Source organism: Solanum lycopersicum, chromosome 10 (genome assembly GCF_036512215.1).
Source record: "Solanum lycopersicum chromosome 10, SLM_r2.1".
Taxonomy (NCBI): domain Eukaryota; kingdom Viridiplantae; phylum Streptophyta; class Magnoliopsida; order Solanales; family Solanaceae; genus Solanum; species Solanum lycopersicum.
Window position 1 is genome coordinate 857,789 of NC_090809.1, and position 21,678 is coordinate 879,466.

At 31.8% G+C, this 21,678-nt stretch overlaps 2 protein-coding genes across 3 annotated transcripts; both read right to left on the reverse strand.

Moving 5' to 3' along the window:
* Positions 1-908: 908 nt before the first annotated feature.
* Positions 909-6,626, reverse strand: LOC101253942 (uncharacterized WD repeat-containing protein C2A9.03). Its single transcript, XM_004248256.5, has 10 exons — positions 6,185-6,626; positions 3,941-4,102; positions 3,657-3,824; positions 3,470-3,556; positions 2,967-3,101; positions 2,769-2,879; positions 2,477-2,568; positions 2,290-2,395; positions 1,820-1,906; positions 909-1,727 (listed from the first exon to the last, which is right to left on the reverse strand). Exons 2-10 carry the CDS (start codon positions 4,079-4,081, stop codon positions 1,314-1,316), a joined length of 1,341 nt encoding a protein of 446 aa, XP_004248304.1. The 5' UTR covers positions 4,082-4,102; positions 6,185-6,626; the 3' UTR covers positions 909-1,313.
* Positions 6,627-8,853: 2,227 nt separating this feature from the next.
* LOC101244530 (phosphatidylinositol/phosphatidylcholine transfer protein SFH13-like) lies at positions 8,854-15,481 on the reverse strand. 2 transcript variants are annotated; one of them, XM_010328915.4, is made up of 15 exons: positions 15,343-15,481; positions 14,051-14,186; positions 13,636-13,939; positions 13,252-13,351; positions 12,881-13,147; positions 12,336-12,413; positions 12,144-12,248; positions 12,006-12,055; positions 11,824-11,923; positions 11,614-11,712; positions 11,415-11,525; positions 10,977-11,130; positions 9,881-10,269; positions 9,726-9,800; positions 8,854-9,267 (listed from the first exon to the last, which is right to left on the reverse strand). In XM_010328915.4, exons 2-15 carry the CDS (start codon positions 14,055-14,057, stop codon positions 9,247-9,249), a joined length of 1,860 nt encoding a protein of 619 aa, XP_010327217.2. In that variant the 5' UTR covers positions 14,058-14,186; positions 15,343-15,481; the 3' UTR covers positions 8,854-9,246. The 2 variants fall into 2 exon arrangements, with proteins under 2 accessions (XP_010327217.2, XP_069146392.1); XM_069290291.1 differs by lacking the exon at positions 15,343-15,481 and having other exon boundaries at positions 13,636-13,936; positions 14,051-14,180.
* Positions 15,482-21,678: the final 6,197 nt, after the last annotated feature.

A 21,678-nucleotide genomic window follows, 5' to 3' on the forward strand; every position in this document is an offset into this window, starting at 1 on the left:
TGTGTGTATATTAATTCATAAATTTTACGAAATATATTTGACTGATTTCATTTGACCACAAATATTGTGGATACTTTCGAAAAGACTTAGTAAATGACACTCATTATTTTTTCTCAATGACCGACTTCGTCTTTTCTATGTTATGAAATTGAAAGTCAAGATTATCTCAAATTTTTGTGTGCATATTAATCGATGAATTTTTAAAATTTTAACTAACCAATTATATTTGACCCTAAATTTTATGGCCCTTTTGAAATGATCTAGTTTAACTTTAAATGAGCTTCTTTTGGAAAGAAAATATTAGGAGATTGTTGTTTTACTTCTACGTAGCTCGAAATGTTGAGATTTGATATTTGATACCACAGCACAAAAGACACATAAAAAGTTGAATGTTAAAACTTATTTTGGGGGAGGATGGTTAAACTTAAAAAAAACATATTATATTAAAAGTAAAATGGAAAATGATATCATTTTTAAATATAAAAAACCTCTCTTTTTTTCTATCTTACAACAGACAAAACAAAAGTTCCCTAAAATAAAATAGTCTACTCTCTTATATATTAAGTGAGATTTTTGGGGGGAAATATGTTCGTAAAAAAATAAAAGATTACTTTCCACAATTATCCTTTTAAAAGTACACAAATTATTCTCTTAAACATATAAAGTAGTTAAAAGAACCTTACCAAACGAAAGACAAATGTTAAAAAAGCCTTCCAATAACTCTTTTAAACTTTAAAAAATCACTTACTTTAATCTAGGTAAAAAGTCTCAATAGTATACTTATTCAACCCAACGCATCAACAGTGTGTTGATTACCTGAGAGTAGTAAGCACACGAACTTACCATAACTTCGCTTGTCTCAGTCCCAAACAAGTTAGAATCGACTACATAAATCTGCACAGAAACACTTGAGGAGACTGTAAATCAATTACTTAGTAGACAAATGCAGATGATTGAGTCAACTTTCAGGATGATTTTAAGATCCCAATACATGATGTGATGATGAACAGAACCCTACCCACCCCACCACAAAACAAGATCAAGTTTCTGGCCTATGCCTTATGGAAACAACGCTACTTTTTCATGCTCACATCACTGGAGTTTCTCCCTCTTTTATACATTCCTCCATTCTACATCTTCTGATACTTAGAAATGGTGCACAACAATTTGTGTGACAAACTTAAATTGCACAACATGACCAATTTACAGCCAAATCCACTACTAACTCCTGACTATGCTACTCGTTTTACAAAGTTCAGCCAGCGCCACTTCAAGCCAAGTAAACATACCCAAAGCAGCATTCAAGAGAGTGTTTACATAATTGTATCAAGGTATGAGTAGTTGTGCCGCCGTCCAAACTCAAGAAGGCTACCATATGTGCGATCCCAGACTCCGACAAAAAGGGACTCTGTATCAGGACTAAAAGACAGACCTGATATCTCACCAAAGAAATCAATTTCTTGCTCCTGCTCGTAGCCATTTTTTACATCGAAAACATGAACGAAATCTGCAGGTTCTGCCATTGCCATGAATCTTCCATCAGATGTGTAGCGGATTGACCGAATAGCTCCAAGGTTACCCTTCAGAGCAACAACTGATTTAGACAGGTTCCGTATATCCCATACTCTGCAGGTTTTATCCTGGTTGCCAGTTGCAAAAGTTAGGCCATCAGGATGCCATGCTGACGCAAATGAGTAGTCAATATGTCCGCTCAAAGGTGAAACAACCTGGAAGCATTAGATTTGGTTAGTCAATGGTGCATCAAGCATCGACCAGTTCTGATGATCTAAATCAGGGGAGGAGATAAATGCACAAGTACCTTTGCGTTCCTGGAATCAACCAATAAACCTTCAGGATTATCCCCAACTATTGCAATAAGCTTGCCATCGGGGCTCAGTGATGCATGCTGTGTGCATAAAATGGGAAAATAAGTTAAGTTATACCTTATTATGCAAAAGTACTTGCTAGCACCAACAAATGTTAGGATATGACACTGTTAATCAAAAGGTGGGGGATTAGAGTAATATCTACATAACAGGCCCTAGATTGAATCATTCAAGTACGAGAAAGAGAGAGGCATTCTTTTTTACAACCTAAACTAATCATAAGTTCTAATTCTTATTTGAAAATCAGTAAAGCTACCAAATTTTTCAGTACTGGTGCAGCATCACTAATGGCATGCACTAGTGGCACCATAATCAGAAAAACCGTGTTTGTATACACCCACACCTACACATTTTGGGGCAGATGTGCACCCATAAACACATGCAAGAGGGCGCACAGACTTACATTCACTGGCCATGGAAAACGGAAATGCTTGGACAGTTGAAACTTCTCCATATCAAAGTCTCTAACTCCAGAATCATTATTCGAAGCAATAAAATGAAGTGCACCACTGAGAACAAATAATTAGTCAGTTAGCTTGATTCTCACTAAGAAATAGTTTGTCTCTGGAGTACGCAAATATGCATAGTACCTGGAGGTGTTATAAATCTCAACAGCATTAGTAATAGCATTATCGTCATATGTTGTCCGGGAACAGAAGCAAACTCCAGGCCTGTCTACATACTGCATATAGTCTCAAGAATGATTAGAGACATGGAAATTAATTTCACTTCCTAAAGGTGAAAAGGAAATTGCAAACTCGGCCCCATGACCCAAACACAATCAGCGGCAAATTCAAAATTGCACATGCTCCATTTGTGGATACAAACAAATAAATGAATAAAATAGAGAAGTCCTAACCAATCATTGAGAATTTCACATACCTTGCAAATTAGTTCTCCTTGAAATCCCCCAGCAACTAGCAACTTGTCTTTCACTGTAAGAGTACTGACTTGAGTTTGTGTAAATCCTTCCAAAAGGCTCCCAGGATGTTTCTACAATCACAAATTTAAAAGAAAAAAGGTCATAACCAAATACTATGATTTAAAACAACCAGTGGATTCCATTTTCACAAGACCTACCTCGCATGGTGCTACATGCCCTGATACATTCAGAACTTCACTTTTGCTGCAGGTCAAGGATGACCAGTGAATGACGGAAAAATGTGACATAAGGTACACGTCATGCTTGGAGGTTGCCCAGACCAAATTCCTCAGCTATACCATGAAACAGACAAAAAGCATCGGGATTATTGTGACAAACTAATAGGCTAGCTTGCCTAAAAGAATTAGAGAAAATTAAACTAATATGCACAATTCTACCAGCAAATAACAAACTCATAGGCTAGCTTGCCTAAAAGAGTTTGAGAAAATTAAACTAATATGCACAATTCTGTCAGCAAATAACAGATCATATGGTTTATCCAAGTAACCTGGTTTGATATTCAGCCTAATAAATTCACTCTAAAATGATGTCAGCATTAAATACGCCTCAAACACATTCTTAGCCTAGTGTCTTCCATAGTTCCATACAATGTAAATAACCAAATAGTAAAGAAAAAAGTACAGACGGCTAATAGAATTACCTGGAAATGTAAAATTGTTGATTTAACAGATCTTGAATTACGTCTGAAGTCATAGTATGAAACTTCTTTCTTCGTGGCTAAGCAGTCCTGTTGAATAGCAAATGGATAGAACCACCAATGTTCCCATCAGACACAAAGGTCATCACTCAGACTAATTAGAAAACAAGTAATTACGCATTTAATTTACCTTCTCTGAGGCCTCCCCAGATTGAGGAATATTTTCATAGTTCTTATACTGCTCTAATCTCGTTTGTCTGTATTTCTCCCTGGTTATGCTAAGCCTTTCCCATGGAATCCCTTGGATGTCTCTACCTCTTCTTGCCTCAGCAGCAGAGGTATCTTGCATTTTATTATTCTACTCAAGAAGAAACAATTCAGTAGAATGAGATACGAATCATTAAAATCAAATCAATACATCTAACACGCCCCTGTAAATGCCGCAATTAAGCTTTTATGGATGAATTCACAAACCGTGAAGTCATAATCATCTGCATCTGAATCAGAGCCACCAACATCTCGGCCATGGAACTCGTCATCCATATCATCATCCATAGCTTCCATGTCATACTCGTTTGCCATGTAATCAGCATCATCCTCTTGTTGATGAGACATGTTTTACCCCAACCAAATGACCTAACAAATTTAAGTAAACTACGTTCAAGAATTGTGAAAATGTATATTAATACAAACTTCTAAGTCAAGTTGGGACAAGATACTCAATTAATCATACAGCACCACACGACTAGAGCGTCAGCGCATCCATATAGAGAAAAACTAATTTAACGCTATTCTTTGAACAGTATCTCAATCCACAAATGCATCACATTTAAAAAACAAAGAACTCTAAAGGATCAGATATAACTTTCTTTTATTAAAAAAGCGAGGCACACATCATACATCTTGTTCTCTATCCAGGCCTCTAAAAAGACCAGCTCGTGATAAAATCAAAGATTCCATTGGATACGAATTAGATTGCAAAAAAAAAAACAATGAAAACACGAATTCTTGCATGAATATGCATAGAAATCATGCCAAATGAGCACACTAATAATCCCTGAAGTAAAATTATCAACTTCACCAAACAGAGAAGAGAAGAACAGTTATAGCCTATATCTACAGTCAGTAACTTAATTACAACACATGGAGAAAATCATGCTTTCAACCTCCTACGTTAACAATAGTTGGGGATCACAGTATAACAAGCATGTAACAAGCCTACGACATGACTTTAGGAAAATATATTCCCACAGGCAGATCCGGGATTTAATCTTGATGAGTTTGACCTTTAAGATTCATAGTACAAAAGATCCAATATACATGTGCAATAAAAAAAAAGGTAAGAAAAAACACCTTTTTCTAAATATGACCAACGGAACAAGTTACCTTTCTTTAGAAAAATAAACGACCAAAGGGAGAAACTTTTCTGACTGAACAATTTAATCCTGGCCAATAACTATGCCTAGTCACAAACAAGTTAGGGTCGGCTATATGAATCTCACTCCTCTATTAGCTCATTTCATATCACCATCTGACTAAAGAATAATGCTGGCCAAAATAAACAAATATCTAAGTTGAATCTGCATAACACAAGTTCACAAATTCTGTAAATTAATAACAAATAAACTCAACATGAACTAGAAAAGTCTGGCATCAAAGATCACGTCACAACAAACAAAACTTCATAACTTCCACAATTGAAAAGCACAAAAGTCAAACTCTTAAGACATGGAACATGATAGCCTTCAGAATCAAATCTAAGTTTTTCTAGAACATAGATGACCACTAAAAAAGAAGAAAAAACATATTAAGTGAGAACTGATCCCTCCAGGTAAATATAAACAAACATTCAACCAAATGCACCATTCAGCCTTCCTGTAGCATGGATGCCAACAGATAATATGATACCACGATTAAAGATAGTACACATAAAATACCTAACTTCACAGAGAAACCACGAAATCCCCAAATCTTACCACAAAAAATCGACCCTGATAGCAAGGGTTCGGATGAACCAAGTGCTTATGCTCTGCACCCCCGCCCGTAGCAATTCGATTACATATTGAATAAATACAAAATTCAATCTAATATACATACAACCAAAGGCGAGGAACTTTTCTTAACTTAAAAATTTAATGCTGCCCAAAGTAGAAGAAAATTAAGGTTCAATTCAACCAGCCTTACATATAAAAACTTTACAAATTAACAACAAATAAACTCAATAATAAACAAGCAAAATCTAGCATCAAAGATCATGTCATAATAACCATAACACCATAAATTCCACAATTAATAAATACAAAGTCCAATCTAGGATATACAACCAAATTGAATAACTTTTCTAACTCAAAAATTTAATGCTGCCGAAATTAGAAGAAACTTAAGTTTTCAACCTACGGACATATCAAAACATCACAAATTTACAGCAGATAAACTCAACAATAAACAAGCAAAATCCAGCATCATAGATCGTGCCATAAATTGCACAATCAAATAAAAAAACACAAAAATCAAACTCCAAAACACAGAACACGATACCAAAACATTAATCATCCATAATCAACACACTGAAATAGGCCACCGAAATGAAAAAAAAAACAAAAAAAACCCTAACTTCCACAAATTTATCAATTATGCAAAAAATATATATATATATATACATAAACACAAACAACCGACAAAAATAATAATCAGAAATTAATTCAAAAAAATTCTAACCTTGAACACAAAAGGGAACAGATTGATCGAGGTTCGTTCGATCCCGATCCAGAAATTTAACAATCAGACATCAATTAACACATCGAAAATAAATTTGATTGATTAAACACGAAGAAAAATGAAAACTAATTGTAGATCGAGATTTGGGTTGAAGAGAAAAAGGGAGAAAAGTTTCTATGTTTATCCACTCGGTTCTTCTGCAAAGGACATTTTTCTACTCCAAATAGGGAATGAAAGAGATAATCTTTGGCTTTAGGGGTATATTTTAATGGGAAAAAAATAAAATAGTATTAAATGGAATTGAAAATTGACAAAATTGATGTAAGCTTCCATTTGATTTTTTTAGGGATTTAATAAAATTTTCTAATAATAATTAATTGTAAAACAATCTCTGGTTCATGAAATATTTCGCGTTCAGGTGAGGTCATGGCGAGGGTTGCACAGTCGAAATTTAACTAGAGCAGTGTATTTTGGCGTTAAAATCCGTGGTTCAGTCTACTATGATACAAAGATAGATTGGATACGAACGCGTGAAGAATATGTTTTTTGGTAAAATTTCATTTCAATTTGACCTGATTGGCGAGCGATTCCGGTAGAACAGGTGAATGTAGTTTTATTTGGTTCTTCTCCGTCAAGTATCTCCATTTTCGCGATCCTATAATGAAGATAGCACTCGAAGAATTTCTTCGGATAATGCTACTTTAACTGTAATAGCACTGGAGGAGTAGTTACGATTGTGATTATTAATTAATGATACAACAATCTGATGCATGAAATACTTCGCATTCAGGTGAGTTCACGGCGAGGGTTGCACCTCAAAGAATTTAACTAAGCAATTCATTTTGACGTCAAATCAGTGGTTGAGTCTGCTCTGATACAAGAATTGATTGGATACGAGTATTATGAGGAATATGTTATTTTTAGTAAAATCTTGTTGAAGTTGACCTAATTGACGAGTGATCCCAGATACAGCAAGCAAGTGTAGTTTTATTTGCTTATTTTCGATCAAAATATATTTATTTTTGTGATCCTATAATGAAGACAATAGTCAGAGAATTTCTTCAAAGAATAGCCCTTCATGCGCGAAGAACTGTCTTCAATTACAACAGCAGGGGAGAAACAGTTGTGATTATGATTATTAAATATTACAAAATAATTTGATGCAAGAAATATTTCGCGTTCAAGTAAATCATGAGGAGTGTTGCACGTCAATGAATTTAACTAAGTAGTTCTTTCTGACATCAAATCAATTTTCGATTTGCTCTGATACAAGAATGGATTGGACACAAACATATTAAGACTTATATCCTTTTTGAGAAAATCTTGCTTGAGTTTGACCTAATTGGTGAGTGATTCTGATATAGGAAGTGAGTGTAGTTTTATTTGCTTCTTTTCCAACAAGTATCTGCATTTTCATGATTGTATAATGAAGATATTTGTCGATAAATTTTTTTGGAGAATACTACTTCAACTACAACAACATGAGAAAGTAGCCATAATTATTAGTATTTTATCTATTATTTTTAAAATATGAGAGACTGGGTTAGAGGTATACCTTATATCCAATTGAATTTGTTGTTTCTGAATCATCTAAAATATTTTGTTGGTTCTAAGACTTGCCAAAAGATCTAATCTAAGAGAATTCTCAAACTACAATTCCAGAATCACAGAAGAAATAACATTATATATCAAGATTTTATTTGTTATTTTTAAAATGGATAACGTTCTATCTGATTCAATCTGTTTCTTTCTCGTTATTTAAAAAATATACTTTGTAGGGCCAAAAACTTTCCAAAAAATCTGTTTATTAATGCAATCAAATTTAAACATGATTTATAAGTTTTCTATATCAATCAACCTATGTATACATATAGTTATTATCATATCGATATTGTGACCAAATCAATGTCAAGTTTTCCTTCCAAATATCAAATTATACTACCTCGTTTAGTTTTTTTCTTTTTTTTTTTGGTTGATAAAACTTATTTAATTGCAACATTGGGTAATACCTTAAAATATATTATTTATTAGCTTATCATAGTTAATTAACTAAATAATATTATTTTTATACCAACAATTAATCATATGATTAACTTATTCAAATTTGTGTAAATGTATGTCATATTAATTTTGGTATAAATATTTATTCAATCGTATTTATTTGAATATTAAATTAGTTTTTTTAAGTCCCAAGAAAGATGTAAATAAAAATAAAAAGATAGAAACTCCTGCCCTCTTTGATTGGACGATTATTATTTTATCCTAATTCACATGGTTTCATTTAATGTAATGTCGGTGGCATTTCTTACGTGTTGCAAATAATTGATATAATTGTCCTCGTGAGAAGAACTCTAAGTAACCTATGATTTATACTTCACGAGTTTAAATTGAATAAGAAATCACTAATATTTGTTTTATAATAAATAATTTCAGAGTTTATGTGAACATGAAATTATGCTTTGAACATTGTACTCTTGAACATTTTTTTTTGACAGAAAAATCCGCAGTCGCTATACTCTGCACATGAGTAAAACACCCATTTCTATGCAATAGTTTGCAAACCAATAGGAGAGGTCTGCACTAGAAAAGTTCGATACGACGAGCTCAAACTATTTTGGAGATTATAACTAAGACAAAAATAAATGAATTATAACTAAGACACAAATAAATGAATGTTGAGTAATAACTAATTATTAGGTGTGAAATTCGGAAAAAAAATCATATTTAAATGTATTTTTGACTATTAACACAAAAGAACTAGTCAAAACAAATTTTTCTACAACACATGCCAAGACGTTCTCCTGGAAAACATCAGCACGTAGTTGATTCTTCACACTGGCAACTTGTAAAGGCACATTTACTGCATAAAATTTGAAACTGTTTCCTTTAAGCTTTTCCTTTTTGACACATTATTAGTATTAATGAACATTTGGAAAGAAACATTTCTGTGAGCTCTGTGTAAAAGGATTAGAAGTACTCAAAAATGCAGAAACTCTGACATCTACTGCCCTCGCAGCACGATTAGCACTCAAAACTCAAGTTGCATCAACCCTCTCGTATATTCAACATAATAACCTCCTCCGCTGCAACAAAAAGATCTGAGTTTCAGAAACATCGAAGAAGAGAAGGCATTAACCTTCCAACTTTCAATAAGCACTTGGTAGTGTCGAGAAAGGTGATAGTTTATACTTGACATAGTGTCCCCAACACCCAGTTTAAGACCCCCCCAACATAACAACAACAAAGGTGGATTCAGAAATTTATGCTCCACGTCAAAAGTATTGGGAGGAAAGCAAAAGCAAGAAGCCAACGGACAAAATGACTTGACAGTTGATTTTCCTGATTTCATCTTTCAACAATGCTCAACCCTACCATGTAACCCTCTCGGGCCTCTCCCCTAAGCATGAAAATGAAAAAGACAGGTAAACGAGAAACCTACCAGATGCCATAATTAACCACCTTAGAAAATATGAGGTGGTTGATAGGCCGTCTGACAAATGATGAGCAACCGAGTTCATATTTGTAATGTAAAAAATCTTACATGATTACTTGACTGTTTTAGGTTCTCCAACAATTCTGCAATTTCGAGTTGTTTCACCACTGCAGTATGCAATACCTGTTGAAAAATATAGAACAAGACAGTTGAATAATCCAAGTTAAGTTTAATACTATATAACTGTCAATAATAAGGCATACCCTTTTTGTCTTGTCGAGGTCCACCTCTACTGATTTGATCCTTCCCAATGATTGCTGGATCATTTGGTCCTTCTCTGCTGGGATCTCAGCAGGTTTTCTCTTTATTTCTTCAAACAACATTTCCAGTTTATGAAGACGCTCCATGCATGGGAGGGCCTCATCCGATTTATGAACAACTTCACCATAAGCAGAAGAACTGCTTTCTTGTCTTTCTTCTAATGCACTAGTGCGGGAAGCATTTGCCTGTTTCCTCCAATACTCGTAGAACAGACCACAAATCAGTCCAGAGAGTTTGAGTATGAAAGGAACTAGTTTCCTTTCCAAGCAGTGCATACATCTGCTCAAAACCTTTTTCTGGATCGTTTCAAACCAATGAATCACCAATGTACCTAAAGAGCGGATAATAAATGGGACATGAATCCCCATCAGGCTGATGTTCCAGTAGTACAATCTTTTAATTGGAAGTTAATAACCTCATAGATCAACTGATGTACTTGCTTGGATGTTTACAGATTTGGCAATGCACATCAGTCTAGTAGACACACAGAAACGAATGAATAGAAGAAAGAGATGGATAGAGAATTGGCTAATGAATATGAATATTTTAGCAACTTTTCATGGAAATCTGGCTAAAATCAGTATTTAGTCAAAATATTACTTTTGATAACCAATTTAGTCAAAATATAATCAACTTGTTAGGTGAGAGATTTGATAAAGTTTCTCTGTTCAAAAATGTTAGGTACTTTTGTAACCGTCATTATTAACATCTAAGCATTTTATTACTATTTGAAATGAATTCGATTCTCCTAATTTTGATGTCAGTTCAAATTCTTTTCGTTATAATTGTATGGCTAAAAATAAGCGATTTTGAGATCTCTCTCTATAATCAAGTTTACATTAGATATAATTGTCAAGTAACGAGTTTCAAATACACGAGACACTCCGGACAATACAACTGGAACTCAAATCATAATTGAAGTTACAGTTGAGCAAGTCTTCATCATAAATAATATCACATCATTAGAAACAGGTCCAGCTGGCAACTGTATCAGAATACATTCTACTGGTAGTATAGATAAACAATGAAGACAAATACCTTCAGAAGTTGTTTGTGCATTAGTGGACAAATTCGTCAGATTGCATTCTCGAGGCTCTGGACAACATAGGGAGTGCTCAATAACATCAACTAGTTCACCGGTGCTAAATTGCTCATCACAACTACAGTAGGGGGTAGAATTCGATTTCCTTGCCTGCACGAACAAGATTTAAGGTAAAATAATTGTAACCCATATCTAAAAGGAACACATTTGCACACACTATAAATACATGATAACTATTTTCCCTTCCATTATTGAGGACCATTTTTTTTTTCTCCCTCTCCCTTTGTTTTTGGAGCAATGGATAACACTAATCTGATAATTATATTTGTATACACATCATGGTGATTATTGCACCTTACAAACGCCTGATATATTTGATAAGAAATGTCATTTTAAACTAAACTACAGTTATATAATACTGTAATACTCACTACCTCATCAAGTTGGAACAGCTGTGGAATTGAACTGCTACTTCGTCTAATTGGAGAACATGGAACATGAACATCTGATACTGATTCAGCTGTTGATGTCTCATTAATTCTTCCCTGACCACAAAATATGTCAAATAAGGGGAGAGGGGAGGTATAATAAACACAAGGAAACAACACTAAGACTGTCAAAGTAAAAATTTACCTTTAGTGGGCGTATCTGTTTAGAGGAATCAATTCTCCTTTGATCTCTGGATATTCTAGATATTTGCTTCATAGTTTTTGCCTCTAAGTCATGTAAAAGCTAAAAGTGGAGCAGAAAATTATTGGTTACCTCACATGAAGAAATAATTCCTAAACATTAACGAGAAGAGCCATGAAAAGAAGAAAATAGTAAAAACACCAACAAACCCACCTTCATTATTTCAGGATTACTCCATGGACCCTTGTTAGACCTGAGACAGCGACGCTCAACAGAACAGGTACAAGAGCCACCCAGAAAGTCAGGTAACTGACTGGACAGAAAATATCAGATACAGAAATTAACATTTTCTTTTCAAACAGGTAGGTCTATATGAACAATAGAGAGAGAAAAACCTAGGGTCAATCGCTTCAAGCAGTTTACCCAAAGATTTAGGTTCCAGAACCTGCAAAGTACAGATGAGAACACAGATATTCAGTCAGTTGAAGTTGGACCAAATGAGTAGAAGAAAAGAAGCCCCTGCTTTCCTCCACCTGTATTTTGCCAATAGTCTTTGCATCCAGAAATTTCTGTGCTGCAGGCCAAAGTATCTTTTGGAAGCCAGGGCCAGCATTGACAATGAACATCCGTTGTAATGTCTATAGATGTCAGAAATCATTAACAACGGAATCTGAATAACTACATGAAATCTAATTTAACTATTCATTCAGGATGACAGCCAATACCTCAGGAAAATAATTGTTATCAGCTTTTGCCATAGCTGCCAAAAGAGTAGCAGCTGTCCTGGTGAAGTTTTTAACTCCCTGCAATCAATGGCATACTTCTTAATAGGTGAAATTGAACAAGAAGCAGCAAGCTGTCGACAACACTTCTATAAGACTTTTTTTTAAAATAAGGAGTAACACTATTAAAAGACCTTATAGAGGGGTAAACATTCTTTGTCTGGCAAAGTTTAATGGGAATACATGTTATTCGCATAACATTATCCATAAATCACTTTGGTAAAGGCAAATCCAAACTATGTGGAGACAGAAATTGAAGGACCCAAGAGCTCCACCTAATTCTTAGAAATACCGTGGGCATGCTAAGCTATTTGCAGTCTCACTTAATTGTTTAATGCATGTAGATATGAAATTAACACGGAAGTACTTCATTGTCGCAATAAAAGCTATATGGCTTCATCAAGTTTTAGATTGTGTAAAGAAATGCAACAGAGATTTGAAGACAGTCATCAATTTTGGTAAATTATCCATCAAGTGAAGCAACATACAAGGCCTTGCACATCCAAAATTGTGGTTGTTGAGTAGATCCTTTTCTTTGCTGCAATAGAACATGCAGGGAATTTCTCATGTAGGGCCCTTTCAAACTCTTGGATATGATATTTCATGTAGCGATCAATTGTGGTGATTCGCATTAATTTGTTCGGGTGAGCTTGTCCAAGCCTTTCAATATACACGGGCCTTCCATCCCTGTCAACTCCATGATATCCTTGGGGGTAATACTGCAAGACTTCTTCCAGCTCTTCAAAGTGAAAATCCTGAGCAGTCACAAGGTCCAATAAGCAAATAAAGTTGAAGCAAAATGCTAAAATTAGAGTTATGGTGATCACAAGACAAATTTACGCCTGTAGTATTTAACTACCTCCAATATTGTGTCTGTTCCGTACTCCTTCCTCCAGTTAAGCATTTCTTGCCACATCTGAATTGTCTTCTCAATGTTGAAATCTCTTGCCTTTAAGAATCTATAAATAATAGAATACCAACATAAGATTGTACACTTGCAATCGGTGCACAAGAATCACTAAAACCAATATAAGGACACAACTTGCAAGGTGCAGACATAGACAGCTTACTAGACTGTGAGTAAGGTTCAAAACAAAATAGCCATGACAAATGGAGGACTTGAAGAGACATTTTCCGTCAAATTCTACTGCTTTTAGTGTAAGTTATCACTAAAAATGGCCAACACTCGCGCAACTGAGAATCCTGTCAACCAAAGAATTATACAACTCAAAAGGCAACTCACCTCAACAAGGTATGGTAGTCATCATGTATGGGTGGCAACAAATTCCTGTCAAGAAGTTTTTGATGCAATTCATAGACAACATTTTCCTCCTTTGAATCATGGACATCCTCTATCAAAACCGAAGGAAACCTGTAATCAACTTTCTTTTTTCCTCTTTTTTTGAGGGAGCGAGTGAACTTGTTGGAAGCATTGATTGCCTTTTTCCTGAAAGCACCAATTCTGAATCTCCGTGTTTCATCCTCAGAATTCTCAAAGTCTGATTTTCTTTCTCTACGGTCATCATAATAAGCATCTGATCCCCCTTCTAGAACACAGGATACTATTCAGAGAATTCATACTAGAGTATCATAGAGCAAACACTAATTGAACTATCCCAAAAAAATCTTCAGTTCAACGATTAAATGAGGTAACAAACCTGACATCTATGTGACAAGGAGGAGAAAAGAATGACGAAGTAAGTTGTGCCCCTAGAGTTCAATGCAATTATGGCTTTTCCGTCTCAAAACCATCCAAGCACAGGTTACACTTAAGCCACCAGAATCCCAAACTTCCTAGAAAAAAGAAGACAAATAATTTTTGCCAAAAGAGAAGACAAGCATTGTTTCATAATGTCGCAATGATTTTCCAAATGAATTTGAAAATAATTTAACTCTGCAAAGAGTACTCTAGCTCATCAGGAAAAAAAAAACATCAAGCTCCATTAATACTATTAATTTGTGCAGTCCAGTCAAACCTTGCATCAAACTACCACAGAATGGAAATAAAGAAGATTGAATATATTATCTCACACCAATTATTGTATTGAACTCCACCGACATTCCTCAAACTGATATATAGTTCCAGTAAAATGTTAAAGAAATAGCAGTACAGACAGGCAGAGCTCGAAATGTATACTTAAAAAACAACTAATAAGCCACAATCCTGAACTAGTTTGTTAACTATATCCACGTTGTTCCTATTCAAGCCAGCTATAAATTTAATATCAACATCATATATTTTTTTTCAACAAAAGAATATATATGCACGAGGTATTTAAGAATCCTCTACCTTGATCACATCCAAATCCAACCAAGTATTCAATTACCGTAAACTGAAGCTCATATCTCACATTACACCATACAGCAACAACCATGGCGGAGTTAGGTAGGGGCGAGGGGGTTCGGCAAAAGATTACATTGTATATACAAAGTTAAATTATTTCTTATGTATGTATATAGTAGATGTTGAATCCCTCGGCTTCTTCACATGTTTTCTTCTTAGTAAATTGAAACTCCTTCGAGAAACTCCTAGCTCCACCACCAGCAGCAACAACGACAAACCCAGTGTAATCTCACGTGTGAGGTCTACACCTTACCCGAGGCTGTTTCCAACAGACTTTCGGCTTAGACAACGATAAAAAAGAGGTAAAATGCTATGACAGGCAAAACTCAACATATATAATCAAAACAACAACTACTCAGCCGCAATATTGAACTAGTTTGGATCAACAATATTCACATTGCTGCATTATTAACATTTTTCAAAAAATAAATAATGAATTATAAGAATCCACTAACTTGATCACACGTAAAATCAAACAATCATTCAATTTCACTTCTCCGTAAACTGAAACTCAGATCTCACATTACACCAAATAACAAATACTACAAACGAAAAAAAAAACGTTACTATAACATTCACCGGAATGAAATGCTAATGGAATCTCACCGGAAACCTATCAGCGACACGGCGATCAAAATCGGCGATAATCAATTTCGAGAAAAAATCTCAGATAATCGTAGCCATTTATGAACATTTAAAAGCTTTTTCTCTCTTTCAGCATTATTTTTTTTTTGAAGATTGCAGCGCCAACTTTTTTACGCTTTCTGCGTTTTGCTTGTTTTGTCTGTTGTTTTTTACTACTCACTCCCTCTGTCCCTCACACTATTTACGTCACACCTTTTACATTTCGAAATTAAAATAAGTTTATGATCTAAATTTATAATATACTTTTTAATTATTTTGATATCAATTATTATAATTTATAATATTTTTAGATAAAAATTTCACGCGTAAATTTTTAATTAAATTTAAGTAATTTGACTCTTAAAAATAAAAAGTATCACATAAATTGAAATCGAGGGAGTAAACTTTTAAATATTGACGAAGGGTGGTTTGGTAGCTGGATAAATTTTAAGTTATTTATGTGTTATTTTTTATATAACTTATATAATGTTTGATTGATAAATAGGAAATAAGTCATACATGTATAAAATTAATATAATATTTGATTGACAATTTAGAGATTTGTATTACAATACATGAATAAATAAAATTTATACGTAACAAATACATACATACAATAATTTATAAAATTCATATATAACGAATACATGCATACAATATTATTAATATCTGAATAACTCTAGCTACCAAACGATCCCTCCGTAGGTAAAACCATGAACATGAAAATGAGGGAATGACCTTTTGTTGAGGATAAGATGATGGAAATGAAATTGAGATGATTTGATCACGTGAAAATGAGGTGTACGAATGTATAAATAAAAAGATGTGCGTAGTTGGTTGTGGTGATAAATGGAAAAGGTAAATGTAGGCTGAAAAAGAAAATTAAAGAAGGTAATTAAATAGAATATGATGTAGCTTTAGTTAAAGTATAGAAATCGAATATTAGAGTAGAAAATTAGTAGATAATCTTTTAGACCAGAAAGGTTGGGTAGCCTAGCCTCATGCCTTACTATAATATTAGCAATATTTCGTGTGTTTCAATTTATTTGACTTTATTTATTCATTTATCTATGATTCTTCTTTTTCTTTTTAGCAGTTCTTTTTTTATTTCAAAATTTTCCAAACATTATATGTTTGAAGTCTGATCAAATGATTTTTTTGATATATTTGACATTATTTATTTAAATTTCATATCGAATTTAAATATGCTAAAGAAATTGACTATTTAGTACTAATAGTTTATTTTTCTTCAAGATACTATAGTATGTGTTTATTTTAGATATTTTATTATCATACTTTATATGAAACCTTAGTTTAAATATTTCCCTTTCGAATTCAAATTTTATCAGATACAATTTCTCTATCACGCAAATTACACAATAAAAAAATGAGTTCGTCGGTAGGAAACAGTACGTGCGAACTGCAGTTTTGCATTTAATTAAATGAAATTGGACTGAAAATAAATAAATAAATAAATATTTGGGAGTATCAATTACTTCTTCCGTCCGGCATTATCTGTCATTGTTTTTATTTTTAGAGTTAAATTATAAAAAAAATTGACTTAACATGTTAAGATGCATTTTTTCATCATATTAATATGTAAAAATATTAATTTATAATACTTTTCATATATTTTTAGAATATCTAACTTTTTTGTTTAAAATAACGTATTAATGTGATCTAATTTACCTTTAAAAATTTAATTAAATTGACCTTTTGATAAGCGTAACATGACAAATAATTTAAAACAGAGAAAGTAATTTTACAGTTACCCAAATACCCGCAATTTTTTTTTCTCAAAATAATAAATTCAATACTCCATCATTTATATTAAATTTTCTGTTCTGACAAGGTGTAGTAAAGGTTCCCAAATTAATATTGTCGTTATACATTTATTCTGTTTTTACCCTAGTAAATAGTGCCCTTACTTATAAAAATATTTTTTATTATTATTATAAAAATAATAATATTGTTATTTATATTGATAATTGTTATTATATGTGAGTAGATTTTTTTTTTTTTTTATGCATTTGACTAAAAGGACATCAAATTCAACAATGTCGTTTTGTGAGGGTGGGAAATGGGAATCACAAGAGATCAAATGCTTTGGTTTAAATAAGTTATGTCATTTTTATATGTATAATGTATCAATTTTTTTAGAGAATAAATTATTTTATATTTATTATAAAATAATGTGAAGTTGTTCTAGGAATATCAGATAATGTTAAAAGTATTTCGAATTGATTGAACTTCATAATGAGTATGAGATTCAATAGTTTGACTAAACGGGTATTAAGATGTTTTGATTGGTGAAGTTCAGCTAATGTAATTGCTCGTCTATGGATCAAGTTGCTATTTTTACTCATAACTTTGAAAATACATATTCAAACATTAGAAGGCACTGAACTTTGATGTCGATAAATACTTAGTTGACGTGAGTGACAGATAATTCATATAAACCCATATAATGACGAATCAATAAAAATTCACACACATTAAAAATTATATATATAAAAGAATATTTGTTGAAATCTTGAAATTCACATATATTTTAACAAATGAAAATGAATTGTCAAAAGGTAGGAAGTGAGTGATGGGGACAATTGAAAGGACCAAATGAATGTGGTGAGCCTTAAATTTAGATTCACCCCACACTATTATAGTAACATTTTGCTTGTAATAGTGACATTTCAACAAGTTCTTTGTGTCCCATTACTTGAAAAATGACTTGACATTGCCAAGATATAAGAGCCCCCCCTCCCCACCCCCACCTACCCACCTCATTCTCACAAAGCAAAGAAAACTCGAAAAAGTTACGTAAATATATTATAATAAAAAAATATTTATCATTTATAGAATTAAAACATATTTTTTTCACTTAATCACTTTTAATTTATTTATAATACAAGTTTAATACATATTACAAAGAATGATTTATTATTTACATATAATACAAGTTTTAATGATGGATAATGCATTTATCACACATTTTAATAGACTTATAATACAATGTGACAATTTTTTACCAAACAAACATAAGATATTTCAAAAACAGTTATAATTCAAATATATTGCATACATAATTCATTTTTAATACATATTATAATTTTAGCACATTATTGCTATAAATGATAATAAACAAAAAGTATCATTAAAATCAATAATTATTTTAAAAAAAAGTATTAATTCATGTAATTTTTCCATAAAACTACATATAGTAATAGTCCAAGCTATATAATGGGCTTAATTCTATAACTTCACATTTTGGCCCATCCCACTTTAGAAGCAAAAAAGGCCCATAACTTCGATTGGGTCACAGTACTCAAAATGGTTGTGATTTGAGGCTCTCTTAAATATAAAAAGGAAAAATCGTATATAATAGCAAATTACTAATTCAAATTAAATGTTATAATCATAGTTTAATTTAATTGTACTCCATAGTAAATTATTGTTATTTCACCTCTCTCATGGTGAATCTCACTCGCCACTCTCGTTCTGTCCCTCGCCTCTCTCGCTTTTATACAAATGCAAATGTATAAAATGCATTTGAGTTTGCATAAAGCTAGAGAAATTTCTATATATACATATATTTTTGTTCCCTTCTCTCCCATCTTCCAGATCTCGCTCGCCACTCTCCCATATCTCGTTCGCTCAATTGTTTCTATCACTTTATACAAAAATACAAATGTATAATATGTGTTTGTGTTTGTATAAAGCGAGAGAAAATTGTATATATACATATATTTTTGTTCCTCTCTCCCAGATCTCGCTCGCTCACTCGTCTTTCTCACTTTATACAAACACAAATGTATTCATTGTGTTTGTATTTGTATAAAGTGAGAGAAAATTGTATATACAAATACATATATTTTCATCCATACACTTTTAGTTATACAAATACGATCTTCCCCTGAGAAGTTTTCTTTTGTTTTTCTCTTTTTATCACTTTATACAAACACATATTATACAATTGATTTTTTGTAATATGTATATCAAAGTAGATTATACAACTGTTTTCTTTTGTATATGTATAGCGAAACTATGCAACTGTGTTTCTTTTGCATATGTATATAAATATACATATTTATGCTTGTTATGGAGCGCAATTATGCAAACTATAGTTACAATATACAAATATGATTTTCATATTTTTCATATTTGTCATATGTGAAAGTTTCTCTATAAAATAACTCATTAATCACTTTTTGAATATATATATATTATTATTATTATTATTATTATTATAATTAGTATTATATTATTATTATAAAGTTTTAAATTCCACGGATATTTGATGATAATATTCTTTTGAGTTCCATTTGTTATATTTTAAACTCATAATAATAGTTATATTTCAAATATATGAAAAACAAAATGACGATAAATGTAATATTGACAATATCATGGTAAATTTCCATACTACATATATCATGAATTTATTTGAAGAAACATTATTAACGATTGATATATTGACTCCAATTTTATTATTATAAAAATAATGGCTACTTCAGGAATTTTCATGTTATCATCATGTATATATTGAAGAGATACCAAAATACACGTTTTTTCATGTATCATTATTTATTTATTTGTATATTCACAAAAAGTTGTCCACCTAATTATATTAGTGGAAGTCCATTTCAATATTGCACAAAGAATATGCCCTACTCAATATCCTCTATTTAATTTTTGATTAGGGCTAAGCATAAATATTGAAAAATTGAAATATCGTATTGAATTAATTTTTTTAGTATTTTAGTTCTTTGGTTTTTGATTCGTTATTCAGTATATGTTTTTGTATTTTTTGGTATCTTGATTCGATTTTTTTATGTAATTTTGTATTATTCGGTATTTCGATTTATCGAAATATATTTTATTATAATATATATTTATATTATATTAATTATTAATATTAAATAATAAATATTATAATTTAAAATAAAAAATAAAAAAGTAAAAGACACTTTTGATGTAACTATTGTTAGCCCATAAAGCTGAAAAATCAATTTTTTTTTGTAAATTTAAAAAAGTATAAATTATGTAAACTTAAGTTGTATATTCAGGTAATTATTCCTTTTAAAAAATCCAACTAAGCAGGCCCATTAAAAAAATGAAATAACAAAATCGAATCGAAATAATAAAAATCGAATCAAAATAATAAAAATCGAATCGAATCGAATTATTTCGGTTCGGTGTTCGGTACACATTGTACAACAACCGAAAATCGAAAAAAATCCGAAACCGAACCAAATTATCGAATGCCCACCCCTTTTTTTGACATTGAATTTTGATTTTGTTTTTTTGAATTACTAACAGTTTTAAAAATATTTATTTATTTGATAAATTAAATTTAAACATATTTTTTACTTGATTTATCAGATTACATAGCAGATAATCTCAAACTCTTGTAGGTGTATGTGATCCTTAATAAAAGAGTAGAGCGAAATGTTAAAAACACCTATGAACTTAATGAAAATTTAGGAATGCATTTCATTCAAGTTGCAAGATTTGAGACGTATTTAAATTCAATTAGTCAAATAGAAGAATATTTTTAAAATCATGAATAATTCATAAATAAAAGTAATAACTCACACCATAATTAAAAAGACATTCGTACTTATCTTTTATTTTTAATCCATTTATATATAATTCTTTGTAATATTTTTGTTGGAGCAATAAACTTCAGTAGGCAGATGAATAGGTTCAACAAATACAAAATAAATTGATCTACGATAATAATAATAATAACAAAATTAGTGTGATCTCAAAATTAAAAAATAAAAAGAGTAGAGTTTACGCTTTATCACTCTTATTACGAATAAATAAGTTATTTATAAAGAAATATAATTTATTTCGATGAACATAAGTTCAAATGTTCATTACGCCATTTAATTATCTATAACATCATAACATGAAAATTCATTATTGAATAATTAAATGTTTCTTACGTCAAAAATATTAAGATCATATTAGAAAAAATAACTGTATTTGTAACAAAAATAATTATGATTCTTTCACTTAATCAAATATTTCGATTTCCAAATACTAAATATGATAATTATATTAGTAAAAAAGGATAAATATACCTTCAAACTATCGTAAATGGTATGCAGATACCCTCCGTCATACTTTAGGGACATTGATGCCCCTGTCGTTCAAAAAGCAGAGCATATATATCCTTTATACTAACAACATACACATGTCATAATTTATCCACCGATCCGACATTGGATCGATAGATAAGATTATGTCACTTGTCCTTATTTAGTCTTCTGTTAGAATGTATGACATATACACTCTATTTTCTGAACGCAAGGA

Excerpts from the sequence above, each read along its gene's own strand:
- LOC101253942 (XM_004248256.5), bottom strand. The coding sequence starts at position 4,081 with ATGTCTCATCAACAAGAGGATGATGCTGATTACATGGCAAACGAGTAT. Across the intron at positions 3,557-3,656 it reads CTGGGGAGGCCTCAGAGAAG|GACTGCTTAGCCACGAAGAA; the intron begins GTAAATTAAATG and ends GCTATTCAACAG. Across the intron at positions 2,569-2,768 it reads AAGGAGAACTAATTTGCAAG|TATGTAGACAGGCCTGGAGT; the intron begins GTATGTGAAATT and ends GACTATATGCAG.
- LOC101244530 (XM_010328915.4), bottom strand. Across the intron at positions 12,414-12,880 it reads TTTTGGATGTGCAAGGCCTT|GGAGTTAAAAACTTCACCAG; the intron begins GTATGTTGCTTC and ends CATTGATTGCAG. Across the intron at positions 9,801-9,880 it reads ACCTCGACAAGACAAAAAGG|GTATTGCATACTGCAGTGGT; the intron begins GTATGCCTTATT and ends ATTTTTCAACAG.